The 25,754-nt window shown below is 41.5% G+C and overlaps 1 protein-coding gene across 1 annotated transcript in view; it reads right to left on the bottom strand.

Annotated features, from left to right (window-relative positions):
- Positions 1 to 25,754, bottom strand: part of DYNC1LI2 (dynein cytoplasmic 1 light intermediate chain 2) — a 47,744-nt gene that overhangs the window by 20,354 nt on the left and 1,636 nt on the right. Inside the window, exons 3-4 of the mRNA XM_048870597.2 lie at positions 25,161 to 25,277; positions 18,831 to 19,061 (exon numbers count right to left, since the gene is read on the bottom strand). Coding sequence (XP_048726554.1) covers positions 18,831 to 19,061; positions 25,161 to 25,277 — 348 coding nt within the window. The remainder of the gene's footprint in view (positions 1 to 18,830; positions 19,062 to 25,160; positions 25,278 to 25,754) is intronic.

Below are 25,754 nucleotides of genomic sequence, written 5' to 3'. Positions count from 1 at the left end.
AGTTCAGGCCAAAAAGCCCCACATGATTTCTTTCTGTGCCTTACATCAGACAGTTCACTGTAACTTACAGCAAAACTTGTATTCACTACAAGCCTACTAAAAGAGTTACCATCTATAACTGCAAGCAAATGCTATTTAGCCACACCCTTTGGAGATACATTCTGCAAAAAAGCTTAAATAACAAGTATAGAAAACACCAAATTAAACAGCCACTCCTAGTTTACAAAGCAATTCATTTTTTTGCTGTTATTGTCTCTTACAGGAAGTCAAACACTATCTGCACACTGAATGCATGATTATATTCAAAGCTATTTTTAGTATGTGGCACATGAAATCTAAATCATCTGGAAAGGCCTCCATTTATGTAGCAGAGCTGCAATGAATTATGTAGAAAAATGAGATTTGGCAAAGATCGTGGTTCTGAAGACTTTTTTGAAACTGAGTATTAAAATAATTCAAAAATGCAAAATGAAAATACTTGACTCATGCAATACAGCAATACCAATTGATATTCTGAGCTTTGTGAAGTGGAAAACCTTTGAAGAGGTAATAAACCAATGCTCTCAAAACAAAACCACCATAAGCTTCTCAAGAAGAAGGGTGCCCTCCATGACTGAAGAAGTTGTGGTAGGAAGACCAAGGAACGAGGACCCCAACACTACACCGTTTGCTACCACCATGCATCCTGGATAGCAGGGGAAGAGGGAAGGGAAACAGTCCACTACTTACTTTCAAGGTGACATATTGAGTTTTTCAGCCACCAATTCCAATTATCACCATTAACTGAACTGGCAGCCAAGAGAAATTCAGAAATAAAACTTTATTCGAAAGCTATTAACTCCCCCCTCCATTTAAACATTAGAGATTCGAGACAGATCTCCCAGCAGAAAACTAACATCCCCAAGTGCATTTTGCTATTTAGAGGATCTTCCATACTGCATTGCTATTTGAAGAATAGTTGTTTTTGTTCCAAACTAAAGTGAAACCCTCTCACGTGCATGTGGAGGCGAGGGCAATACTGGTATCAAGGAAAGACTACTTTTTTGCACCTTTGCGATCAAACCACATGGAACTTTAAATTCCAATACAAGTATGGAAAGCACCACAAAGACTACGTACAGAATATACAGGAGTATTACGTATATTTACACGCACAAGTATAGAGGAAGTAATTTATTCCAAAGCATTTAACAGGGATAAAGACCAAAAAATATGCATCTCATTATACCACTGAATAATCAGTTCACGGTTTCTCTCATGAGAGAAATGTGAAGTGATGTAATCCTTCATGAACACAAACATATTTTTGTGGCTAAAAGGATTCCTTTCTTCTGCACATAATCTTATACTATTGGTAGGTTTAAACCATGATGGGGTAACTTGACAATCACCATAAATATATTTTATACTGTTCTGTGCTCAGTTTAAAATATTGGTAACAAATCAAAGCTATCAGTGATAATCTGCTAGGTCAAGGGTGGCCAACCTGTAGCTCTGGAGCCATATGAAGCTCTTCAGAAGTTAATATGCAGCTCCTTGTATAGGTGCCAGTTTTCCAGTGTGCTGGGGGTGCTCACTATGCAAACTCTGCCACAGGCCCTGCCCCCACTCCACCCCTTCCTGCCCCCTCCCAAGCCTGCAGTGCCCTTACTCCTCCCCCCTCAGCCTCCTGCATGCCACGAAACAGCTGATCGGGAGGTGCAGGGAGACATTGATCGGTGGGGCTGACAGTGGGTGGGAGGTGCTCGGATCAGGGTAGGTGAGCTGATGGGGGGGGCTGCTGACGAATTACTGTGGCTCTTTGGCAATGTACATTGGTAAATTCTGGCTCCTTCTCAGGCTCAGGTTGGCCACCCCACTGCTATGTCAAGGGTTCTCAAACTTCATTGCACTGAGACCCCCTTCTGACAACAAAAATTACTACACGATCCCAGGAGGAGGGACCGAACCTTAAGCCCGCCCAAGCCCCGCTGCCCCAGGGGAGAGGGCTAAAACCCAAGGGCTTCAGCCCCAGGCAGGAGGCCTGTAACCTGAACTCCACCACGCAGGACTGAAGCCCTTTGGCTTCAGCTTCAGCCCCAGACCCCAGCAAGTCTAATGCCAGCCCTGGCGACATTAAAACAGAACTGGGACTCACTCTGGGGTCTCGACGCAGAGTTCGAGAATCGCTGTGCTAGGTTGTGTCCACATGGTGGTAGAAAGTTTTCTTTACAAAAGAGTGGATTTATCAAAAATCTTCAAATATGAAAAAGCCGAAGCCTTTCAAGACACCAAATGACTTCTATTACACTAATAAAAGCCACTGAATAAAAGCTATATGGACCCTCAGGGCTGAGTTAGTAATTATAACAAAAAATCTACACTAAGAGGTTTGGAGGGCCCAAGCCTGCAGAGGGTGTCCAGCACTTAATTCCCAAATGCCTTTGTAGGATTAGGCAGTGTGCAGTTATAAGTGGAGATGAACTGGTGTAAAAACTATTAAGAAGCTCAAAACTATTGGCTGTTAAACTTAGATATACTTTGTTTCTGAAATACCAGTCTCTTAAATGAAACACTATCAGTTGCTTTGTACAGCTCGGATTTGTGAGCACCTGTTTGCCAAATTCTGGAGTCTTTGTTCTTCCTTAAACTAAATGTGTTTTTTTTTTTTTTAAATGCCAAAGATCAGCCCTTAAGAGCAAGCTGCATTCATATGAGACAGAAAAAACGAAATTTGTTTAAGAACATTTATTTCAGTTTCAATATACAAAGGAGTCCTTTAAGACACCTTTAGATACACTTAGTCTTTGATGGATCAAACCACACTAGCAGAATAGTTTTTTCCGGTGGAGTATTAATTCTTTTGCAGACTCTGATAGGAGAGCATATACAAATCCAAAAAGTTAAAACAAAAAACAAAACAGTTAAGCGGTTAAAAATATAGTAACTATCTGCTATTCAAGAAAATGACACAAGGCTGGACAAAGATTCACAAAGAAGGAAAGCATATGTGTACTAGTTATTTTAAAATGTCCTGCCATTAGTAAGCTTCCATTGTCTAAACCTACTGTAGCATAAGATAATGTTCAGTATATAGCCATCCATGCAAAAAAACCCAAAAACAAACAAACAAACAAAAAAACCACAACCATCCCTCCCAAACAACTTGTAATTTACAGGATTGACAACACACCCACAAATTGAAATTTTTGCAAAAAATTGACCCTTGCCAGACTCTGCTGTGCACACCACTCCTTTATCCATAAGGAACACAGAAGAGAACTGTCTGCTTCTCTTTTTCCGAAATAATTTTACAATTTACATTTATTTAAATTGTTACAATTTACAATAATTCTCTGTTACACTGAAAGAATATAGTAAAAATAATGGTAAAAACAGTAAGTTGTGAGTCCTTCCCATTCACCATTAGATAAATTAGACAATTTTTCAAGGTCTGTATTTATGAAAGCACGTATTCCCGGGTAATAACCCATATTACGGTAAATATTTTAAAACACTGTTTTGCAAATATTCAAGAAAAACAGGTAATGCTAAGATTAGCTTCCACAAAATGAATAATCACTTTATACGAGATTATATATTAGTTAAATTGCAAAATATTGATAGTTATGAACCGCTGAAGCTGTTCCACAGTGAGTGACTTCTTAAACAGGTACTCAGATAAATCCTGCCACATTCTCTTGCCCTCCTCAATGAGTGCGCAAAACCTGTTCTGAAGCTCCTATGCCAAGCCTTTTTTGGAGGTATGACAAACCAAAAAGTTAGTGGGATATTCACAAGTGAAAGCCCCTACATTTTTTGAGCCTCAGCATCTCCAGAATAGTTTGCCCAATTTGCCTCAAGTTTTCCAGAAGATTCTACCCTGACTGAACAACATATGAAGTATCAAGTGGAACAGTCTGGCTTTGGCAAAGAAAGATCTGAATTATCATTATGGTACCAGAGTACTTAGGAGGCACAGATGAAGTCATGGCCCAGGACCCCACTGTGTTAAGCACTGAACAAACAGAACAAAGATGGTCCCTGCCCCAAAGAGCTCACATAATCTAAGTATAAAAAAAGAGACAACAGATGGATACAGGAAATTAGACAGCAAGCACAAGGAAACAAGGAGACAGTGTGAGTCAGCATGATGGGCTGTAGTCTTAGCATACCAGTGGACTAACCATTGTCAAGTATTTTGTAGGTATCATGGCAGTGAAAAGTTTGAAGGAGGTCAATGAAGTGAATGTTTATGGGGAAGGGAGCTCCCAAGTATGAGGGGCAGCATGGGAGAAAGCACAAAGGTGCCTGTTTGAAAATTTCACAAGTGGGTGATGGAGGCTGTCATCATGGGCCCATCAGAGAAAGAAGCTGAACTTTTGATACTGAATGAGAGATGATAGGTAGGATGGATAGGCAGGAAAGGCCTTGGCAGTGAAGACAAGCAGCTTATGTTTGATATAATAAAAAATGGGTAGCCAGTGGAGAGGGAAGACAAGGTCAAAACAACAGGCTAAAAGAGTGATCTTAACAGCAGCATTCTGAATGGATACAAGTGGGGCAAGATTGCCTTTGTCAAGGCCAAGGAGAAAGATACTGCAGTAGATGGATGCCCTGATTGTCGGAGCCCTGGGCGCCTGGGACCCCTGCAACGAGCGTGTGCTGCGGACCCTGCAGGATCAGTCCACGCTACACACTGCTTATGCAGCACCTCATGGTCTCAGGGACAGCTACACCGAACACATCACTGGACACCGACAGTAGCAGGAGGCATGCGTTGGAGCGACATCATGCATTGACTACGAGAAAGGGACCCAGAGACCATATGAACTGGAACCATAAACTCACTGAACGTTATATCTCACCAAACGAGGGTCAATCCATCCTCATCATTGTATCCACATATTATACTCCAAACCGGAACATAGCGATTATATGAACATACTTTCATATCTCAATGTCTGTACTTTGACCCGTTAACCTTTTACCCCCAATCGGAGATATTGCAGTTTATGTATTCCTTACACCATCCAATCTTAAACCGAACTTCGCACCCCTTCATAATCTGTCCATTATTCCTTGATAACCAGAAACATCTATGTTTAAATTCTGTACTCACTTTTTTTTTTTTAAACATCTTAATAAAAAATTTTATATTGAGATCTGAGAAAAGAGCCTGGATGAGCGTTTTGACTGTGTGGACAGATAGGAAAAGCCTTATCTCAGACGTTATGTAGAAAGAATCTGCAAGATTTTGACCAGGTTTACACTTGGAAGCGTGGACGTATGTTACATCAGCAATACTGAATCTACACTAGGTGCCGCTGTCAGCATAGCTATGTGGGTCAGGCAACCACATTTCATCAACCCCCTGACCAAGACATCTGCTGCCAAAAGCACTTTGTGTGGACCAGATTTAACACAGGCTGGATGTGAGGATCTAAGGAGCTCTTGAGTCAAAGATGATGGCAAGGTTACAAGCAGGATGGTGGTGTTGTCTACATTGATCAAGAAAGGTGGGAGAGGAGTTGGGGGAATAGGAACAGTCATACTGGGTCAGACTAATGGTCCATCTATTCCAGTAACCTGTCTTTCAACAGTGGCTGGTGCCAGATGCTTCAAATGAGGATGAACAGAACAGGGCAATTTATCAAGTGATCCATCCCCTGTCATCCAGTCTCAGCTTCTGGCAGTTAGAGGTTTAGGGAAACCCAGAGCATGAGGCTGCATCCCTGACCAGACTGGCTAATAGCTACTAATGGACCTATCCTTCATGAACTTATCTAATCATACTTTTGGCCTTCAAAACAGCCCTGGGTAACGAGTTCCACAGGTTGACTGTATATTGCCTGAAGAAGTACCTTCTTTGTTTTAAACCTGTTAACTATAAACCGAACTTAATTAATTAATGCTTTTAATTTCATTGGGTGACCCCCTGGTTCTTGTGTTATGTGAAGAGGTAAACACTTCCAAAGTCACTTTCTCCACATCATTCATGATTTTATAGACCTCTATCATATACTCTTCGTCGTCTCTTTTCTAAAATGAATAGTCCTAGTCTTTTTAATCTCTCCTCATATGGAATCTGTTCCATTCCCCAAACAGTTTTGTGCCCTTCTCTGTACTTTTTCCATTTGCGGTTTTTGTTAGATGAAATGACAAGAACTGCATACAGTATTCAAGGTGTGGGCATATCATGGATTTATATAGTGGCATTATGGTATTTTATGTGTTATTATCTAGCCCTTTCCTAACAGCTTTGCGAACTGGGACCGCTAACAGGGAGTTTCAAAAGGGAGTTTGGAAAGGGGAGTGGAAAGGGGCGAGGTACACTTGCCATTCTTTAAAACTTTCAACTAAACTATAATCAAAACTTCTTGATTTAAACAAAAACCATACCATTAACCTAGGTAGCTGTAGGAGAGAATGCAGGCAGAAGCCCAGCAGCAGAGTGGGGGCTATCCTGTTTATTGCACTCAGTGTAGCATGTATGATTACCTGCCCTGTGGGTGGGTGGAGTATGTGTGCATTTGGTGCAAGGAGCTCCTGGCTCTCAAAGACCGTGTACTGGGTTTGGAGGCCAGGGTGGCTGAACTGGAGGAGCTAAGGGAGGCAGAGAGGTATGTTGATGAGGCTTTCCGGGACACTGTAGATTTGTCCCACCTCCGGCTGGACAGCCCCTGCACTGTTAAGGAGGATGAAAGGCCCAGAGAAGAACAGCAGTCAACAGGAACAGAGGGAAACCTTCCCATAGTTGGGAACCTCCTTACAGATGATGCTGGGGTATCCACTCGCACTGAGGTTACCTCTCCAGGGGAGGAAACTCCAGTCATTAGGAAAAGGCAGGTGTTAGTAATGGGAGATTCGATCATTAGAAACATAGATAGCTGGGTTTGTGATGGCCGGGAGAACTGTATGGTGACTTGCCTGCCTGGTGCGAAGGTTGCGGATCTCTCGAGGCATCTAGATAGACCTATGTGTAGTGCTGGGGAGGAGCCAGTGGTCGTGGTACATGTAGATACCAATGACATAGGGAAGGGTAGGAGAGATGTCCTGGAGGCCAAATTTAGGTTGCTAAGAAAGAGACTGAAATCCAGGACCTCTATGGTGGTATTCTCAGAAATGCTTCCAGTTCCATGCACAGGGCCAAGTAGGCAGGCAGAGCTTCAGAGTCTCAATGCGTGGATGAGATGATGGTGTAGAGAAGAGAGGTTTAGATTTATTAGGAACTGGGGAAACTTTTGGGATAGGGGGAGTCTATACAGGAAGGACGGGCTCCACCTAAACCAGAGTGGATCCAAACTGCTGGAACTTAACATTAAAAAGGTTGCAGAGCAGTTTTTAAACTAAGAGATGGGGGAAGGCCGATTGCTGCAGAGGCGCACGTGGATCGGACAGAGACTTCTCTTAGAGGAGAGTCTACGGATAGAGATTCTTTAGGTTTTAGTCAGGAGGAGAAGATGGAAGAGGATGAAGTGGGCCAGATCAGACGAGAAACATTCACATAAAGAATATGACATCAGAAAAAGGCAGACAAATAAACAGTAACAAGTTTTTAAAGTGCTTGTACACAAATGCTAGAAGTCTAAAGAATAAGTTGGGTGAACTAGAGTGCCTCGCGTTAAAGGAGGATACTGATATAATAGGCATCACAGAAACCTGGTGGAGTGAGGACAATCAATGGGACACAATCATTCCAGGGTACAAAATATATCGGAAGGACAGAACAGGTCATGGGGGGGCAGGGAAGGGGGTGGCACTATATGTGAAAGAAAATGTAGAATCAAATGAAATTAAAATCTTAAATGAATCCACATATTCCATAGAATCTCTATGGATAGGAATTCCATACTCTAATAAGAATATAACAGTAGGGATTTATTATCAACCACCTGACCAGGACAGTGACAGTGACAATGAAATGCTAAAGGAGATTAGAGAGGCTATCAAAATAAAGAACTCAATAATAGTAGGGGATTTCAATTATCCCCATAATGACTGGGTACATGTCGCCTCAGGGTGAAATGCAGACACAAAATTTCTCGATACTTTAAAGGACTGCTTCTTGGAGCAGCTGGTACAGGAACCCACAAGGGGACAGGCAACTCTCGATCTAGTCCTGAGTGGAGCACAGGATCTGGTCCAAGAAGTAACTATAACAGGACTGCTTGGAAATAGTGACCATAATATAAAAACATTTAACATTCCTGTGGTGGGAAGAATGCCTCAACAGCCCAACACTGTGGCATTTAATTTCAGAAAGGGGAACTATGCAAAAATGAGGAGTTAGTTAAACAGAAATTAAAAGGTACAGTGACTAGAGTGAAATCCCTGCAAACTGCATGGACACTTTTCAAAGACACCATAATAGAGGTTCAACTTAAATGTATACCCCAAATTAAAAAACACAGTAAAAGAACAAAAAAAGTGCTTAACAACCACGTAAAAGAAGCAGAGAGAGATAAAAAGGCATCTTTTAAAAAGTGGAAATCAAATCCTAATGAGGTAAATAGAAAAGAACATAAACACTGCCAAATTAAATGTAAAAATGTAATAAGAAAAGCCAAAAAGGAGTCTGAAGAACAGCTAGCCAAAAACTCAAAAGGTAATAACAAAATGTTTTTTTAAGTACATCAGAAGCAGGAAGCCTGATAAACAACTAGTGGGGCCCCTGGACGATCGAGATACAAAAGGAGCACTTAAAGACGATAAAGTCATTGCAGAGAAACTAAATGAATTCATTGCTTCAATCTTCATGGCTGAGGATGTTAGGGAGATTCCCAAACCTGACCCGTCTTTTGTAGGTGACACATCTGAGGAATTGTCACAGATTGAAGTGTCACTAGAGGAGGTTTTGGAATTAATTGAGAAATTTAACAAGTCACCGGGACCAGATGGCATTCACCCGAGAGTTCTGAAAGAACTCAAATGTGAAATTGCGGAACTATTAACTATGGTTTGTAACCTGTGCTTTAAATCAGATACTGTACCCAATGACTGGAAGATAGCTAATGTAAGGCCAATATTTAAGAAGAGCTCTAGAGGTGATCCTGGCAATTACAGACCGGTAAGTCTCATGTCAGTACCAGACAAAGTAGCTGAAACAATAGTAAAGAATAAAATTGTCAGACACATAGAAGAACATAAATTGTTGGTCAAAAGTCAACATGGTTTCTGTAAAGGGAGATCATGTCTCACTAATCTATTAGAATTCTTTGAAGAGGTCAACAAACATGTGGACAAGGGGGATCCAGTGGACATAGTGTACTTAGATTTCCAGAAAGCCTTTGACAAGGTCCCTCACCAAAGGCTCTTATGTAAATTAAATTGTCATGAGATAAGAGGGAAGATCCTTTCATGGACTGAGAACTGGTTAAAAGACAGGGAACAAAGGGTAGGAATAAATGGTAATTTTTCAGAATGGAGAGGGGTAACTAGTGGTGTTCCCCAAGGGTCGGTCCTAGGACCAATCCTATTCAACTTATTCATAAATGATCTGGAGAAAGGGGTAAACAGTGAGGTGGCAAAGTTTGCAAATGATACTAACCTGCTTAAGATAGTTAAGACCAAAGCAGACTGTGAAGAACTTCAAAAAGATCTCACAAAACAAAGTGATTGGGCAACAAAATGGCAAATAAAATTTAATGTGGATAAATGTAAAGTAATGCACATTGGAAAAAATAACCCCAACTATATATACAATATGATGGGGGCTAATTTAGCTACAACTAATCAGGAGTAAGATCTTGGGAGTCATCGTGGATAGTTCTCTGAAGATGTCCTCGCAGTGTGCAGCGGCAGTCGAAAAAGCAAATGGGATGTTATGAACTATTAAAAAAGGGATAGAGAATAAGACAGAACATATCTTATTGCCCTTATATAAATCCATGGTACACCCACATCTTGAATACTGTGTACAGATGTGGTCCCCTCATCTCAAAAAAGATATACTGGCATTAGAAAAGGTTCAGAAAAGGGCAACTAAAATGATTAGGGGTTTGGAACGGATCCTATATGAGGACAGATTAAAGAGGCTAGGACTTTTCAGCTTGGAAAGGAGGAGACTAAGGGGTGATATGATAGAGGTACATAAAATCATGACTGGTGTGGAGAAAGTGAATAAGGAAAAGTTATTTACTTGTTCCCATAATATAAGAACTAGGGGCAATCAAATGAAATTAACAGGTAGCAGGTTTAAAACAAGTAAAAGGAAGTTCTTCTTCATTCAGCGCACAGTCAACCTGTGGAACTCCTTGCCTGAAGAGGTTGTGAAGGCTAGGACTATAACAGGGTTTAAAAGAGAACTAGATAAATTCACAGAGGTTAAGTCCATTAATGGCTATTAGCCAGGATGGGTAAGGAATGGTGTCCCTAGCTTCTGTTTGTCAGAGGGTGGAGATGGATGGCAGGAGAGAGATCACTTGATCATTACCTGTTAGGTTCACTCCCTCTGGGGCACCTGGCATTGGCCATTGTCGGCAGATAGGATGCTGGGCTGGATGGACCTTTGGTCTGACCCAGGATGGCCATTCTTATGTTCTTATATCTCTAATATTCTGTTTGTTCGAAGTGTAACGGCAGCCAAAAAAGCTGATGTTTTAAGAAAACTATCCATAATGATTCCAAGATCTCTTTCTTGAGTGGTAACAGCTAATTTAGATCCAATCATTTTGTATGGATAGCTGAGATTAAGTTTTCCAATGTGCATTACTTTGCATTTATCAACACTGAATTTCATCTGCCTTTCTGTTGCCCAGTCACCCAGTTTTGTGAGATCCCTCTGTAACTTGTCACAGTCAGCTTTGGACTTAACTAGCTTGAGTAATTTTGTATCATCTGCAAACTTTGCCAACTCACTTTTTACCCCTTTTTCCAGATTTTATGAACATGCTGAACAGCACTGGTCCCAGTACAGATTCTTGGGGGATACTGCTATTTACCTCTCTCCATTGTGAAAACTGACCATTTATTCCTCCATGAGAGGACCTTCCCTCTCTTATCCCATGACTGCCTACTTTGCTTAAGAGCCTTTGATGAGGGCCTTATAAAAGGTTGTGTGAAAGTCCAAATACATTTAATCTACTGGATCATCCTTGACAACATGTTTGACACCATCAAAAAATTCTGACAGATCTATGAGGCATGATTTCCCTTTATAAATGCCATATTGACTCTTCCCCAACATATTACGTTCATCTATGTGTCTGATAATTCTGTTCTTTGCTACAGTTTCAATCAGTATGCCTGGTAATGAAGTTAGGCTTACTGGCCTGAAATTGCTAGGGTCACCTCTGGAGTCTTTTTTACAAAACTGGCATCACATTAGCTATATGCTACAGAGACTAGTTTAAGCAACAGGGTACATAACATAGTCAGTAGTTCTGCAATTTCATATTTGAGCTCCTTCACAACTCTTGGATGAATACTATCTGGTACTTATTACCATTTAATTTATCAATTTATTCCAAAACCTCCTCTACTGACACGTCAATAGGCTACAATTCCTCAGATTTGCCACCTAAAAAGAATGGCTCAGATAGCAAAGACAGATGCAAAGAATATATTTAGCTGCTCCGCGATCGCCTTGTCTTTCCTGAGTGCGCCTTTAACACCTTGATTTTTCAGTGGCCCCACTGATTATTTGGCAGGCTTCCTCCTTCTCATGTACTTAAAAAAAAAAATTGCTGTTAGTTTGTGTCTTCTGCTTGTTACCCTTCAAATTCTTTTTTGGCCTACCTAATTATACTTTATTTGCCAAAGTTTAAGTTCCTTTCTATATTCCTCAGTAGGATTTGACTTCCCATTTTTACAAAAAATGTCTTTTTTGTCTTTGCCTCTTTTACTCTGTTTACTGCCAGGATGCCATTTTTTGGTCCCCCCTTTTTTTTTATTTACTTAGGGTATATATGTCGTTTGAGCCTATAGTTTCAATACTGAGAGCTGTTTCAACCTTGCTGAGATTGATCTGACTGTTACAAATCCTTGAAAAGATGTCAGAGAGAAGCTTCCACAAGTTGGGGGGGGATATAAAATTATTTGTATTAAAAAAATCTGATTTTTTAGTTACATTATTTTTTTAAATAAACCCACTTTAAATTAAATTTGAACTTTACAACTTAAGTCTTAAAGTTACATTATATTAAAATAATTTAAATTAAAAATAAAAAGAATACTAAGCACTACATTTGCTACTAAGTTTCAAATAAAGCTAGACCACTGAACTGTTTCAACTCACTGGCTGAGCATCTGGAATCAGAGTTTGCTGACATGCTAAGCCAGCTTTTGACATCAGTAGTCATCTCTGAAGGTGTAAACAGAATAGTTTGTTTCAATTTATTGAACTAGTTCAGTTAAATGACTAATTCATTCAAAATTAAGAAACCAACTGAGAGCTGAAAAAGCAGGAAAGCTTATTTTCCTCTTTCAACCTGTGAACAAAAGCTACGTGTGAGTGGATGAGATCTACTAGTTACAAAGTCTCAAAGGATTTGGTAACCCAAAATAATCAGTTCAATTCCCTAACTACAGATACTTCTTCCTTTGTTAAATAAATCAGTTTTAAATGCAAAACATGTTTTGATAAACTTTTTTGTTACACACCTCTACCCCGATATAACGCTGTCCTCGGGAGCCAAAAAATCTTACCGCGTTATAGGTGAAACCGCGTTATATCGACCTTGCTATGATCCACCAGAGTGCGCAGCCCCGCCCACCTGGAGCACTGCTTTACCGCATTATATCCGAATTCGTGTTATATCGGAGTAGAGGTGTGTGTGTGTGTACCCCCCCAATACATGGTGATTTTCATAAAAAAAAATAAAAAGCTGTGGTGCATTTTTAACTGAATTTGAATTTCCACCCAAATGACGATGATGGAGTCTCACATCGATGTTAACATACAAGGATTCATCGAACATTATTGGTGAACACGTATATGTGAGGTCAGACCAATGTGAGAACCACAATATGGTTACACGTGGGACGGACAAAATTGTCCATGACCGTTGCAGACGTTACAGTTCCATAGGCAGTGTGACAGCATTTCAAATGCAGAGTTGGCCTTGCCTATGTGATGGGTAACATTAACTGTGGCATTCTGTGACAGCACACTTGCTCGGTAGTAAAACTTCTCCATGGACTTGAGAGGAGAGTGGTTAATCTTAAGAACTGGGTAGACATGCACATCCCCAGCACAGGATAATACAGTACTTCAGTTTTCTTTAGGCTGATTGGTTGCATGAGCTAAGTAACCAGTTATAAATTGAATGAGCAACCAGAGTGCACAGTCACCAGCAAATAAAAAGTTCCTTAAAGAGTCAATCTGCCACTGCGCACATGAAAGCATTGAAGCTTGAACAACTTCCCATCAGTGTAGAACTTATAAATACTCCTCTAACAACGCAACAAAATACATCCATAAGCACAGCCCAAAAAAAGGTGGAAAAGTGTGGGAGCAATAACAAAATCTTGTTTGCTGCCACTAGTGACCAGAAAGGGGTCTGATATCTTGCCATTTTCCACAATTCTGACCATCAACCCATTATGGAAGGACCAAATGACAGAAATAAACTTTGCAGGGCATCCAAAGATTAACAAAATGTTTCCAGAATCCCTCACGATTTACAGAATCAAAAGGTTTAGCTAAATTGACTGAACATCATATAAAGAGCAGTTTTTCTTCTGGCACTTTTCCTGGAGCTGATGGAGTAGAGTCGTTCATTATAGACTAGAGAAAATGTCATGTTTGTAATCTTCCTGGGTGTCAGAGCAGCCCTATCTAGAGTGCTGTTTCTTCAAATGGGGAAGAGAATGGAAAAAATCCCTAAAAAATACTTGCTCCTCCCAAACTTTTTGTGCTAGCTGATTGAGGCTCATGGGGCATAGGCTAAGGGGTGTTTAATTGCAGTGCAGACAAAGGTTCGGGCTAGATCCCGGGCTCTAGGACACTGCAAGGTCTGAGCCTGAACATCTATACCACCCCCTAGCCAAAGCTCCACAAGCTGTAGTCAGCTGGCATGGGCCAGGCAGAGGTTTTTCATTGTCGCATAGACATACCCTCAAAATGCCATACCTGACTGGTCATCCAACTTTTCTGCAATCTAAATATAAGGAAGATCCAAATAAATTTTGCAGCTTGGAATATTTGTATGCTCTGACAGAGGTGACAGAACTGAACACAGAACTTCTACACTCAGTAGAGTATTGGCATGATACAATATAGATATTGAGGCACTCAGTGAGACAAAACTTGCTGGTGAGTTGCAGCCAGAAGAAGTGGGTGCTTATTACATCTTTTATTGGACTTGCAGATCTGAGGATAAATGCACGTGCTTTGGTGTGGGGTTTTGCCACTTGCTTTTTGATTGCCTGCAAAGAGTCACTGCCAAATGGTGTCAACGACAGACCGATGCTTCTCCACACTGGCCTTTGTGAAAGCTCACTATGTTCTTACCATCAACACGTACGCTAAAAATGATCAATCCGGAGGAGGATAAGGAGGACTTCTATCAAACCCCTGATAGTGTCATCACATCAGTCCCATGTAATAAGTTGACCACTCTAGGTGATTTCCATGCTAAGGCTGGTCGTGACTTTATCCTGGGGTGACGTGATAGGTTGTCATGGAGTTGGTAACAAGAACTCTAATGGCTTGCTACTACTTTCCAAATGTACCAAGTACAATCTAGTCGTCACTAAGTGTTTCAACAGACCAACAAGTATAAGATGACCTGGACGCGCCTTAATTCAAAATAGTTACGTTATTCTATGGCAAAGAGAGCTCCATGATGTCCCCATATCAATACTTCAAGCCTTGAAAACTGAGACACTTAATTCCAACAACAACTCATGGAAGAATTTCCCTTAGTGACAGAAGCCTCGGTGGATGTAGAGCTAGCCTGGAAACATTTTTGGGACTTGACATATAATATGGCTGCTGAAGTTCTTCGCTTTGTTTAAAGGGAAACATCAGGACTACTTTGATGAGAATGACCCTGAAATATGTCAACTCTTGAACTCACTGCATGCTACCCAACAAGCCTACGTAGTGGCCAAGGATTCAGTAGCTAGGAAGGCTGCATACCATTGAGCAAAACAGATGGTTCAGACCGAATTCAGCAAATTGAAATCTGGTGGTGGAGTGTGGCAGGGTACTGGTTGAGAAGCCTTTAATCAGCTCCTGCCACTCCAATCCCAACAAGGGGATGGAGTGGGGCTAGGTGAATACCTTGGTGCCTGCCTGGTAACTGGCCGCTCCTGCCAGTCTTATTAGTCCGGAGCTATAAAGGCTGCTATAAAGGCTTCCAGCGAAAAGCGGAAGAGGAAAAGAGAAAGGTCAGGAACAGAAGGAAGTGGGAGCCTCCTAGTCTGTTGCTGGCCAGGCCTGTTGTAGGCAAAGTAGCTGTGAAGCCTGTATATAGTTGGGAATTGGTGGTGGGAAACCTTCTGAGAATAAACCTTCATAGATTCCATTCAGAAGAGACCACTGCATTCACTGATTCTAGTCTGATTTCCTGTGTAATACAGGCCACAGAACTTCCCAAAAATAATTACTAGAGCATATCCTTTACTCCTGAGGAAATTCTGTGCCAAAAAATTAAAAATTCTGTGCACAATATTTTAAAATTCTGCAAAATTCTGCAAATTGTATTGGTCAATAAAGAAATGTGGCTCCAGCATGGCAGTGGAGAGCATAGGCCACCGGCTGCATTCAGGTGGGAGATCACCCTGAAGTCCCCACCTTCTGCAGTTCAGGGATTCAGCAGTGAGGCTGCATCTGATCCTGAGACAGTGCAAGGACTGGGCCTGCCCCAGAAACACCCTGGGCCCCTGCCCCTCTGCGCCAGGTGCACCAGGTGTGGGCGGGCAGGCTCAACTCAGCAGGATCCAAGTGTGGAGGGATCCAGGTGTGGGGTGAGAGGTTTCTGTGTGGGGCAATCTGGGTGTGGGTGGCTCAGTGGGAGATCTGGATGCACAGGAACTCATGGGGGGGGGGTGTTCGGGCTGCAGGGGCAACGGGACTCTGCAGGGGATCCAGGCGAAGGTGGTAGGGGCTCAGCAGGGAGGGTCTGGGTATAGGGTCTTAGGGTGCTGGAGAGAGTGGGGCATGATAGGGTGGGGGTTCAGGTGCAGCTGGTTAGGGGGGGATCAGTGGGGGGCTCAACGGAGGGATCCAGGTGTAGTGGGGTAGGGCTTGTCAGAGTGAGCGTTTGATGGGCCTGCTTAACGGTGGAGCCCCAGCTGTTGCTAAGGGGGGGCCGCATGCCGGGCTCCTGCTTCCTTCCACGATTCTCCTATCCCATTTTCTTCTCCATCCTCCTCCCCTCACTTCCACATTCCCCCCCCACCCTATTCCACCCCCCTTCCTTTCCCACTTCTTCCCTGCACCTTACCCAGCTCCACAGCAAGCACTCACTGTTGCACAGAAAATAGGAAGGTTCCTAGCACACAGAAGGGGAGAACAGGCTCTAGGACCCAGGAGGTAGCGTTCAGCTGCAGAGTCAGCAGAGCCAAGAGGCAGCCTCTTTCATCTGGACAGATCTGTGCTTTCAGAAATGGGGAGGCATGTAACCCCATGTACTCTCCCATGCCTTGCCTCTGTTTGGGGGGGCAACCCCCCCCAAACTACGCCATGGTTGCCCAGCCCCCCTAGCCCCGCGCAGCTTCCTTGCTCTTTTCTTCAGGGAAGCACAGGAATTCTGTGGGCATGCAGTCCCACAGAATCCCCCCAGGAGCATTCCTTCAGAAAAAACACTAACTCTTGATTTAAAAATAGTCAGTGATGGACAATCTACCACAACCATTGATAAGTTGTTCCAGTGGTTCCTCACTCTCAATTTTAAGCCTTATTTCCAGTTTGAATTTCTCTAGCTTCAAGTTTCAGCCATTGGCTTGTGTTATACCTTTCTGTACTAGAGAGAAGAGCCTAGTATTAAATATTTGTTCCCCATGTAGGTATGTATAGACTGCAGCCAAGTCACCTTTTAGCCTTCTCTTTGTTAAGATAAATAGATTAAGCTCCCCGAGTCTATCACTATAAGGCATGTATTTTCGAATCCTTTAATTGTTATCATGACTCTTCTCTGAACCCTCTCCAATTTATTAATATCCTTCTTGAATTATGGACACCAGAACTGAACACAGTATTCTAGCAGTGTTCACACCCATGCCAAATACAGAAGTAATACAATACCTCTACTCCTATTCAAGATCCGCCCCATTTATTCATCCAAGGATTGCCAGCATTGCACCTGGGGCACACGTTCAGCTGAGTATCCACCATGACCCCCAAACCATTTTCCTTGGACGTGGTCCACACTTAAAATTTAGGTTCACACAGCAGGTGATCAGGTCTGTGAAAAATCCACACCCTTGGGTGCCGTAGCTATGCCAACTTAACCCCCAACATAGACACAGCAAGGTCAATAAAAGAATGTTTCTGTCAACCTAACTACTGTTGCTTGGGAAGGTGAAGATGCTACAGCAATGGAAAATCCCCTTCTGTTGCTGTAGTCTGCGTCTTCATTACAGGCTTACAGAGGCATAACTCTGGAACAATACCAGAGCACCAGTGGCATGGATGTGGCGTAGGTAACTTTACTCTCCCATCCAGCTACAGAATAGTTCTCTTCTGAAGGCTGCATCTCACTCATATTGCTCTCTAGCTTGATGGCTTCCTTACATGCTGTATTGTTTGAATTGCTGCTTACCTCCTTACTGGGGGCGGGAGATGGGCTTTCTCCAAGACTGACACCATTTGATGTACCATCACATGAGTCTTCTGGCCTTATTTCCTAAGAATTCACTCCTATGCATCAGTCCTATTACACTATATCTTCTCATCTCAGTTGGAAATCTCTTAAAAATCTTTAAGAGCTTCCAGATATAGAATTACTGCCACACTTGGAAAAAAAAGCATTAAAACTATTTTCAGGACTCTAGCCTATGTAACACTGCATCCAACTCTAAACACCAAGCATCACTCCAGCTTTTTTAAACAAACATATGCACCAAGACGACCCACAGTTTGGGGTGAAGATTTTAGCACTCTTTCATGTAGCAAACAACCCTGCCAATGACAACAACATTCTAGAATGACAAATATATTTAAAGAGTTCCTCTGAGGATATTAGCCATATGAATATATCCTGAAGCTTTTTCAAACCAGGAATGTAGTTCTTTAGAAAGCACATTACAGGGAAACCACTAGCCTCAAAATGAGAGTGTTTTAGTGTACCCTTCCTCTCAACATCACACTTAAGACAGGGGTTGTTTATAGCCTACAAAATCCTATTAAAGCATTCTTTCACCTAGATCATAATCCAGAGTTTGACACTGGAATATACAACCATGGCTACCCAACCCTAAAGAACAGGCAAGTAGAAGTGAATTACAGAAAGTATATATTTGTATTATATTTATGTACACATAGCTACATATGAAACAGTGAGTAGAGAGAGAAAAGTGTAAGTTTGTTCAAGTAGCTTTTTTTTTTAAAAAAAGCTTGATGATATTTAAAGTTGGCTGATTAAATACTGATCTATTTCAATGAAAGCATGAAGGCTCAAATACAAGGCAACTTGAAATATTACATCCTTTACTCAAAGAGTGATTAACTCAACTGGTATTCTGATAGTGAATACAAGCAAAACCTGGAGGAGTTCTTTAAAAACTTGATAGACAGTCCATTGATTTAACATCAGTGTTACAGTCAAAACTTGAAAGTTTACATTTAGCTATCTCCTGCTTTTAAGTACTGTGCACTAGGGAAGTAGTACAGCAAGGCATGGTTTAAACAAACTGTCATTAAGATGTAAAAAGCCATTTAAGAAAAATCATATTGGACTTACATTTTTGTTCCATGTCTCTCATCTCTTCCGGGGGAATTCTCAGCTTATCAATGTGCTCACGTAAGACACTGGCCCATTTTTGTAGAGATTCCATAACAGTCCATGGTCTAGACATATCTGCCACAAAAACTACTAAGGTCTCTTGTAGATTTTCTGCAGAAACAGCAAACTTCAAGAGCCCTTTATGATACAGGTCTCCATCTAGAATCCAAACATTACAGCGAGTCTGATCTGAAAAGGAAAAGGGTCAATTATACCTCAAACTAACGCGCTTTTTGCTACAGCCACATTAGTCCATCAGTAAGTAGCAAACCAACATGGTATTACAGTGCCAAATTTAAGATGAGCAGAAGTTAGCTACCAGCAAGTCTAGCCTGTTCGCATTTAACATGATGAGTGTATATGTACCGCCCATCCCTTAGGGGAAAAGAGCACCTACAAAGCAATTTGGCAATGTCCTTGTAGAATGAGTTGTTGTTTTCTGTAAGAATCTTGGTTTTAACTTAGCAGCAAAGAGGTATGAACATCTGTATTCTCTTGCTTTTCCTAAGTACACATTTCATTTTTATAAAAGGATACTTTCTGCTTAGTGTGTTACAATCATTCACTTAATACATTATACAGCACTGCTGAATTTGGTATACGTATTCATACCTGGACTCCAAGAATGTCACGAGATCATTACAGTTGTGCCTATAATTAAGGCTTCACCGTGTTAGGTGCTAGTATCTTTAGTCAGAATCCTGCAAAGTACTGCAAGTCTAGCATGAGAGGTTAAAACACACATTTCTAATAAATTTGAAAATGCAGATATCAAAGTAATCAGTTTATGAACAAACCCAACTGGAATTGCAATATAATTTAACGCCCACTCCACCTATACATCTAATCTTTTATGCAAGCCAATATTCTGCCAAGAACACTGAAGTATCTAATATTAGCAATCATTGGTCTCTACTCTTGTAGCAAGATTTGTTTTCACGGCAATACTTATTTGCAACATGTGAGAATTCGAACTTTCTACTGAAGATCTGTATGTATTCTAAATTCAGTAGACATTTTATGTCACGCGCCCCCTCGAACCCCTAATGTAATCTGCCTGCGCCTCCCCAGCAGCTGCGGACGGGAGCCGAGGCTGTGGGCGAGCCAAGGCTGGAGCCAAGGCTATGGGCGGGGCCAGAGCAGAGCTGGGGGCAGAGTGGTGCTCCCTCACCATCCCCTATGAGGGCTGGCTTGGGCCCCACCACACGCTCTCAAAACATTCCCCCACACCCCCTTAGGAGGGCATGCCCCACAGTTTGGGACCATTGTTCTAAGATGACTTCACATTTTGTTTTTTAAAACTCAGCTGGTGCACGCTGCACTTTAAATAATCTAAAGTATAGCAAATGTGACCATCCTCACATGTTTAAGCCAATGAATCACACACCTGAGACTTCATCAGGACACTTTAGAAAGATGAAGAGGATAAAAGACTGAGCACACGGAGAACATATACAGTTAAAAATATTAACCCTTTTTTAAATTGTGGCTCTAAAAATTAAGAACTCAGGAAACGGTCAGAAAGTTAATTTACTGCTTGACTTTGGTTCAGTTAAGTTATCCAAGTACCACCAACCCAGAACATAGGTCAAAAGTTATGCTTTTAATTAGATTAAAGATGTCATCTCCCATCTGTGCTTCCTAGTAGTATCCACTTACTTTAAACAAAAAGAAAAGGAGTACTTGTGGCACCTTAGAGACTAACCAATTTATTTGAGCATAAGCTTTCGTGAGCCACAGCTCACTTAAGTAATGCATCCGATGAAGTGAGCTGTAGCTCACGAAAGCTCATGCTCAAATAAATTGGTTAGTCTCTAAGGTGCCACAAGTACTCCTTTTCTTTATGCGAATTCAGACTAACACGGCTGTTACTCTGAAACCTTACTTTAAACAGTTACTCATCACAGTAACTGGTACTTAGGGAGCTTTGTTGCTGCATATTCCCACTTGAGAGATATGCCTCCCCCAGACCCGATCACGCTTCTGGAACTTCTAGAAAGCAGTGCCCATTGGGGCCACAGAAGTATTCTCAAAGCACTGAATGTTTGGAGAGGAAATTATAGAAAGGCCAAGCAGTCCTACTGCCTCAGTCCCTTCTGTTAAACCCAGAAGTCCTCTGAGAATACAGAGAGGAAGTCGGGGTGAGTAATGTTAAGCAACCATTTTTTATTTTTTAGAAGTGTCATCTGCATTTCCAGTTGTGGAAGTCTAGCAAATAGTATAAGCTCCAGGAAGGTGGGCGGAGAATTTTTAATCAAACATGAATGGCAAAATTACTTTTTGAAAGTTAAGATGACCAACTTGTTCTAGATACAAGTCGAGTGGTTTTGTATACATCCAGGTACACGCTTCCAGTTAGCAACCCCACAGAAACGTTTAAATCAATGCTGACTTAACTATGGTAGCGTGAGCTCTAAGACTCTTAATAATAAATCATGTCTCATTGCACAGCCTAATCCACTGAGCACATGCCTAAGAAGAAATGGCTTTATACTGATTCCCAATGGCTACACAGTCTTATTTATCTGCTAAATGCCTTAGTCCCATCCAAACAGCAGCTCAAAGCCACCTTAGCATCCAGTATATGGAGACTAGTTTACTTAAGTAAAATCAAGTTGCTGGGAAGAACACTAGAAGTCTAAATTGTGTCAAACTTGGACACCTTTTCAGTTTAATGAGAGATGAAAATGCAAGATAATTTATTCTGTGTTCTGTGTTATTCTGTGTAGTAAAACTTGCAACTCATATTCCTTTATAAACAAGCAGTATAAAGAGCATTCTTGCCAGGGTTTGAATAGAGTGTCTATCAACTTTATCAGCGTCATGGCAACATCCCACCAGTCAGAACCTATTCTATGATAGGAAGATGTTAACTAGATCTTTCAGGAAAGTTCTGACAATGAGATGACTGAATAAAGAATCAAACATTTAGCAGATCATACACTGAGATGCAGACAAGTATAACTTGTTAAGATAAAAGGAGGGCAAATGGATTTAGGGTACAATAAATAAAAAATAAAATGATGCATGGAGACAGAATATGGAAACAGTTTTCAGGTAGTAGGATAACTGAGAAAACCATCTCTGGTGAATTGTTACTCCAAAGGGGAAAAGGCTCTCTCTATTGCAGCTGAATCTCCTGCATTTACATGTGGCATATCAGGTCAAAAGGTAGTCAATCACCCATGAAGCGAAGCAGCTCCAAAATGGGATGCAAGACAAGATCGTCGTCCTGAGCTGGCAGCTCCAATGACACCAATAGGAGCCTCCATTTCTCCTGTGATGAGAGGTATGTGTACTAACAGCATATTTCTCATGCTGGAGCAACTAGCCCAGCCAGCACACATCTGTGATACAATCTTTCCCAGAATTGCTCTGCAGTTAAGACTACTAATCTCTGTTACAAACAGCAACGGAACCATAGAAGAATGGTCCTATTTTAACCATCTACCATGGTCAGAATCTGCTTATATTGCCCCTGCAGCATGAAGCAGTCTGATAGCATGCTCTTTCTCCATGTTATCTGTAGTGTAATACACTGTGCATCAATCCCACACAGCCTTTGTCTCCTGCCACTTCACCGCTTGCTGATGTAATATTCTGCTGTCTTGTCCATTATCACTTAATAACGCTGCCTTTGATCAGTGGCAGAAAAGATTTTAAAAGCCACTTTATAAATAAATATGCTGTAAAAGAGCTATGTGGAGCTCATCTTCCACACGTTCCACTGATTACATCAGCTTTTGACAATGTGCTCTCTTGCCGAGTTGAGATGTATTGGTGGTGATTACATAGCCAAGGAAAAGAAACTGAAATGAACTCCATCACAATCCCTAGGAACTCTCACCATTTGAGGGTCTGGTAAACTTTTAAAGGAATACAAGGCTTCCAGGTCATTCACACTGAGTGAATTTTGCTGACAACCAATGTTCAGATGAGCTGAAGTGTTATGTATGTGGAAGAAACAACATTAGCTTCAGGTACAGGCTCATTGAACTTGGAGGATCCTCTTGCTTGCCAAGTGTCCCTGAACCTCTTTTATGGAATAAATCCCTGGCCAATTATCCAAGAAAAGGACCCCATGAATAACTTGGCACCCAGGACAGATGTCAATCACTCCCAAGAATTGGGCAGAAATCTCTGATGTGGTAGAAAGGACAAAGGTAAGAATAACAGCTCCAAGGTAAGTGTCTAGAGCCTAACAATCTATAGCTATTTTACTTGAAGTTGCAAGAAAATGAACTAAATGCTCAAATGGGATTTTGGAGGGAGGTAAGAGAAAAGAAAAGGGTGAAAGAAGGAAAGTAAGAGTTTATCTGGCTTTGGACTCATGAGCAATCAAGTTTATCATCTTGCTTTTAAAGACTAAATTAGGTAGGGAGGGAAGATGAGCCAGCTCTCTGCCCAACATATTTTGCATTTTCCTCCCAAGATTAAGACTCTTCTGGACCCAAGTCTGGAAACCTGAAGATCCCAGATAATGGTCTCCAGAACCAAAGAAAGATGCAAAGGCCATTCTCTTCTTGCTTCAATTAAAGAGTTCCAGGGACCTACCGTTGACTTGGTGCCCTTCATTTTCCTCCAGCATCTTGTTGGTCTTGAGGAATCCTTTCTTTTGACACAGGCCTGAGTCCCTGATAAAAGGCAGATGACCTGACTCAGACGTACCGTCTTAGAAAAGATATTGATGCTACTGTACAAGTCAAAGTCTGAAACACCATAAGCTTCTCATTGGATGTTACTGAACACTGCATTCTTCTCACTCCCCAGTTCCTTTGCTCTCTTGTTCTGCTCCTCAGAAAGGCAGCTGTCTAAAGAGGATGTCTCTCCAAAGACGAAAGTGGTACTTTGCCAGTTACCCAGGTCGATAAGAGAGACTGAGGGAGCAATCCCTTCCTGATGGTTGAAAGTACTGTTGCAGATCCCAAATTCCTTCCCATCTTCCTCTGAAGGAGGCAAGCAGTCAGGAATAATGGCCAACAGAAGAGGCAATACTGCAGACGTTAGTATCCATTTGGGTGGCAGAGAAGGTAGCAGTGAAGATAACATCTTCACTGCTTTGGGAAAGGCAGATGGGTAAGCTGCAGCAGGTTTTATGTTTGATTAATTATCTCCAGACCCCCAGGCGTAAGGAGGACCACCTCTCCCAGCAAGACCATAGCCCATGGGTCAAATATAGTACGACAGCCTGAAGACTTCTTTAGCTGTCTTTGGATTCAAGGAGTATGACTCATCAGGCATCTTTGGCAAGGAGAGTACAGAGCCTCTGCTGACTATTGATGTGAGCATGAGGTGTGTCACTCCTATACACAAGCAGCAATGTGGCCAATGCACTTCCCCCAAGGTCCTCTATTTTCAGGGGCAGAGGAGCAACACCATTATCACTTTCATCCGGAGAGCTCAAAGCATTTACAAACAATGGTTGATATCAATATTCACACTTTATAGATAAGAACACTGAGGCACAGACAAGTAAAGTGACTTGTGCAAGACCAAACAGAAGCTCTGTGGCAGAACACCAAGCTCTCCTGACTTTCAGACCAGTGCTCTACTTCCTGGACCATGCTGACTCTTTTAGTTAACTTGTCTTTTGACTCCAGCGTGCTGGAGAACAGTTGCAATGAAACTAGCAACAAGTTTTGGGAAGTGGGAGAGGAGGCCAAGAGGAAAGACAAGCCTCAGTTTGGAGAAAAGGAAATATTGGTTCTGTCAGTGGCTTAAGATCTCCTTTTCACTCACCTAACCATGCTTACTGGAATTTCTCCTTATGTAGACGATGGCAACAACCTAACCAAAGACACAAGATACAGAAGACTCTTACCTACATATAACTTAGTTTAAAAAGTTTTGGCTACAAAAAGAAGTTATGAAATCCATATTTAAGATCCTGGCTGCTCTTGGATGTGTTAAGAAACCTTCCTGTAGCTCAAGACTTGGTATGCACCTTTATTTGAGTGTAGGCAGGATGAATAACGTACTAGTAAAACAACATCAGCAAAACGTCATCCTGCAAGTAAATGGATCCTCTGAGAACAAGTTGTTCTAATGTATTTTTCCTTAAAGAGCCCAGATTGTGAGAAGGGCAGAGAAAGACACAATACGCTATGCGTGAAATGCATTTTTCTTTTATGAGCCATATCAATTTCTTACAACATATACAACAAGGGAATGCTGAACCAGCTACTTCACTGTAATCTAAAGATACACCAGGGACACCCATAATGATTATGAAAATGTGTCAACTACTCAATTGCAGCAAAAGACTACATGTAAAAGCATGTAACTTACCATCTCTGTCTTCATCGTGAATATTTAGGTACAAATATTCCAATCCTCTTCCTTTCTTGCTGTGCTCTGCTCCTTGTACTTTAGCCATAAGTGTTGTTTTACCTGAACCGTCATCACCTGCCAATCAGTTCGTACAGTAAAATATACATTCAGAAGTTTATTCATTACTGGAAAGATTTTCTAAGCAAACTTAAGAGATTAAAATTTTTTGTAAAGGGGTCTTGTGTTTCCCCCTTCCTCAAGTTTTGGGGCTAAATTTGTCAATTTATAGGTTGACAAGTGAGAAGAGCAGCTGCACTGTTCAAAAACATATTCCATTAGTTTGAATATAGAATCTAACAGCATGATGCTAGATAGTCCACTAGTCTGGGGACAGGGACATCACAAAAAATTCATGAGGTGCTATCTATAGCTTAACATCAACCGATATATCTGATATGCCACCTCTTAATTCCTAGTATAAGCAAAGCCAGTTCCAGAGCAACTTTTCAAGTTCCACCCAACCTGGAGATCCCATACTCACTACATCGTGGCTGCCTGAAAGAAAAGATAAAAATTATGATCACCCATGATGGGCCAATTCTACCCAACAAA

This window comes from Caretta caretta, chromosome 12 (genome assembly GCF_965140235.1).
Source record: "Caretta caretta isolate rCarCar2 chromosome 12, rCarCar1.hap1, whole genome shotgun sequence".
NCBI lineage: Eukaryota > Metazoa > Chordata > Testudines > Cheloniidae > Caretta > Caretta caretta.
The sequence above is the reverse complement of the archived record's forward strand: the minus strand, read 5'-3'. Positions and strand labels throughout refer to the sequence as shown.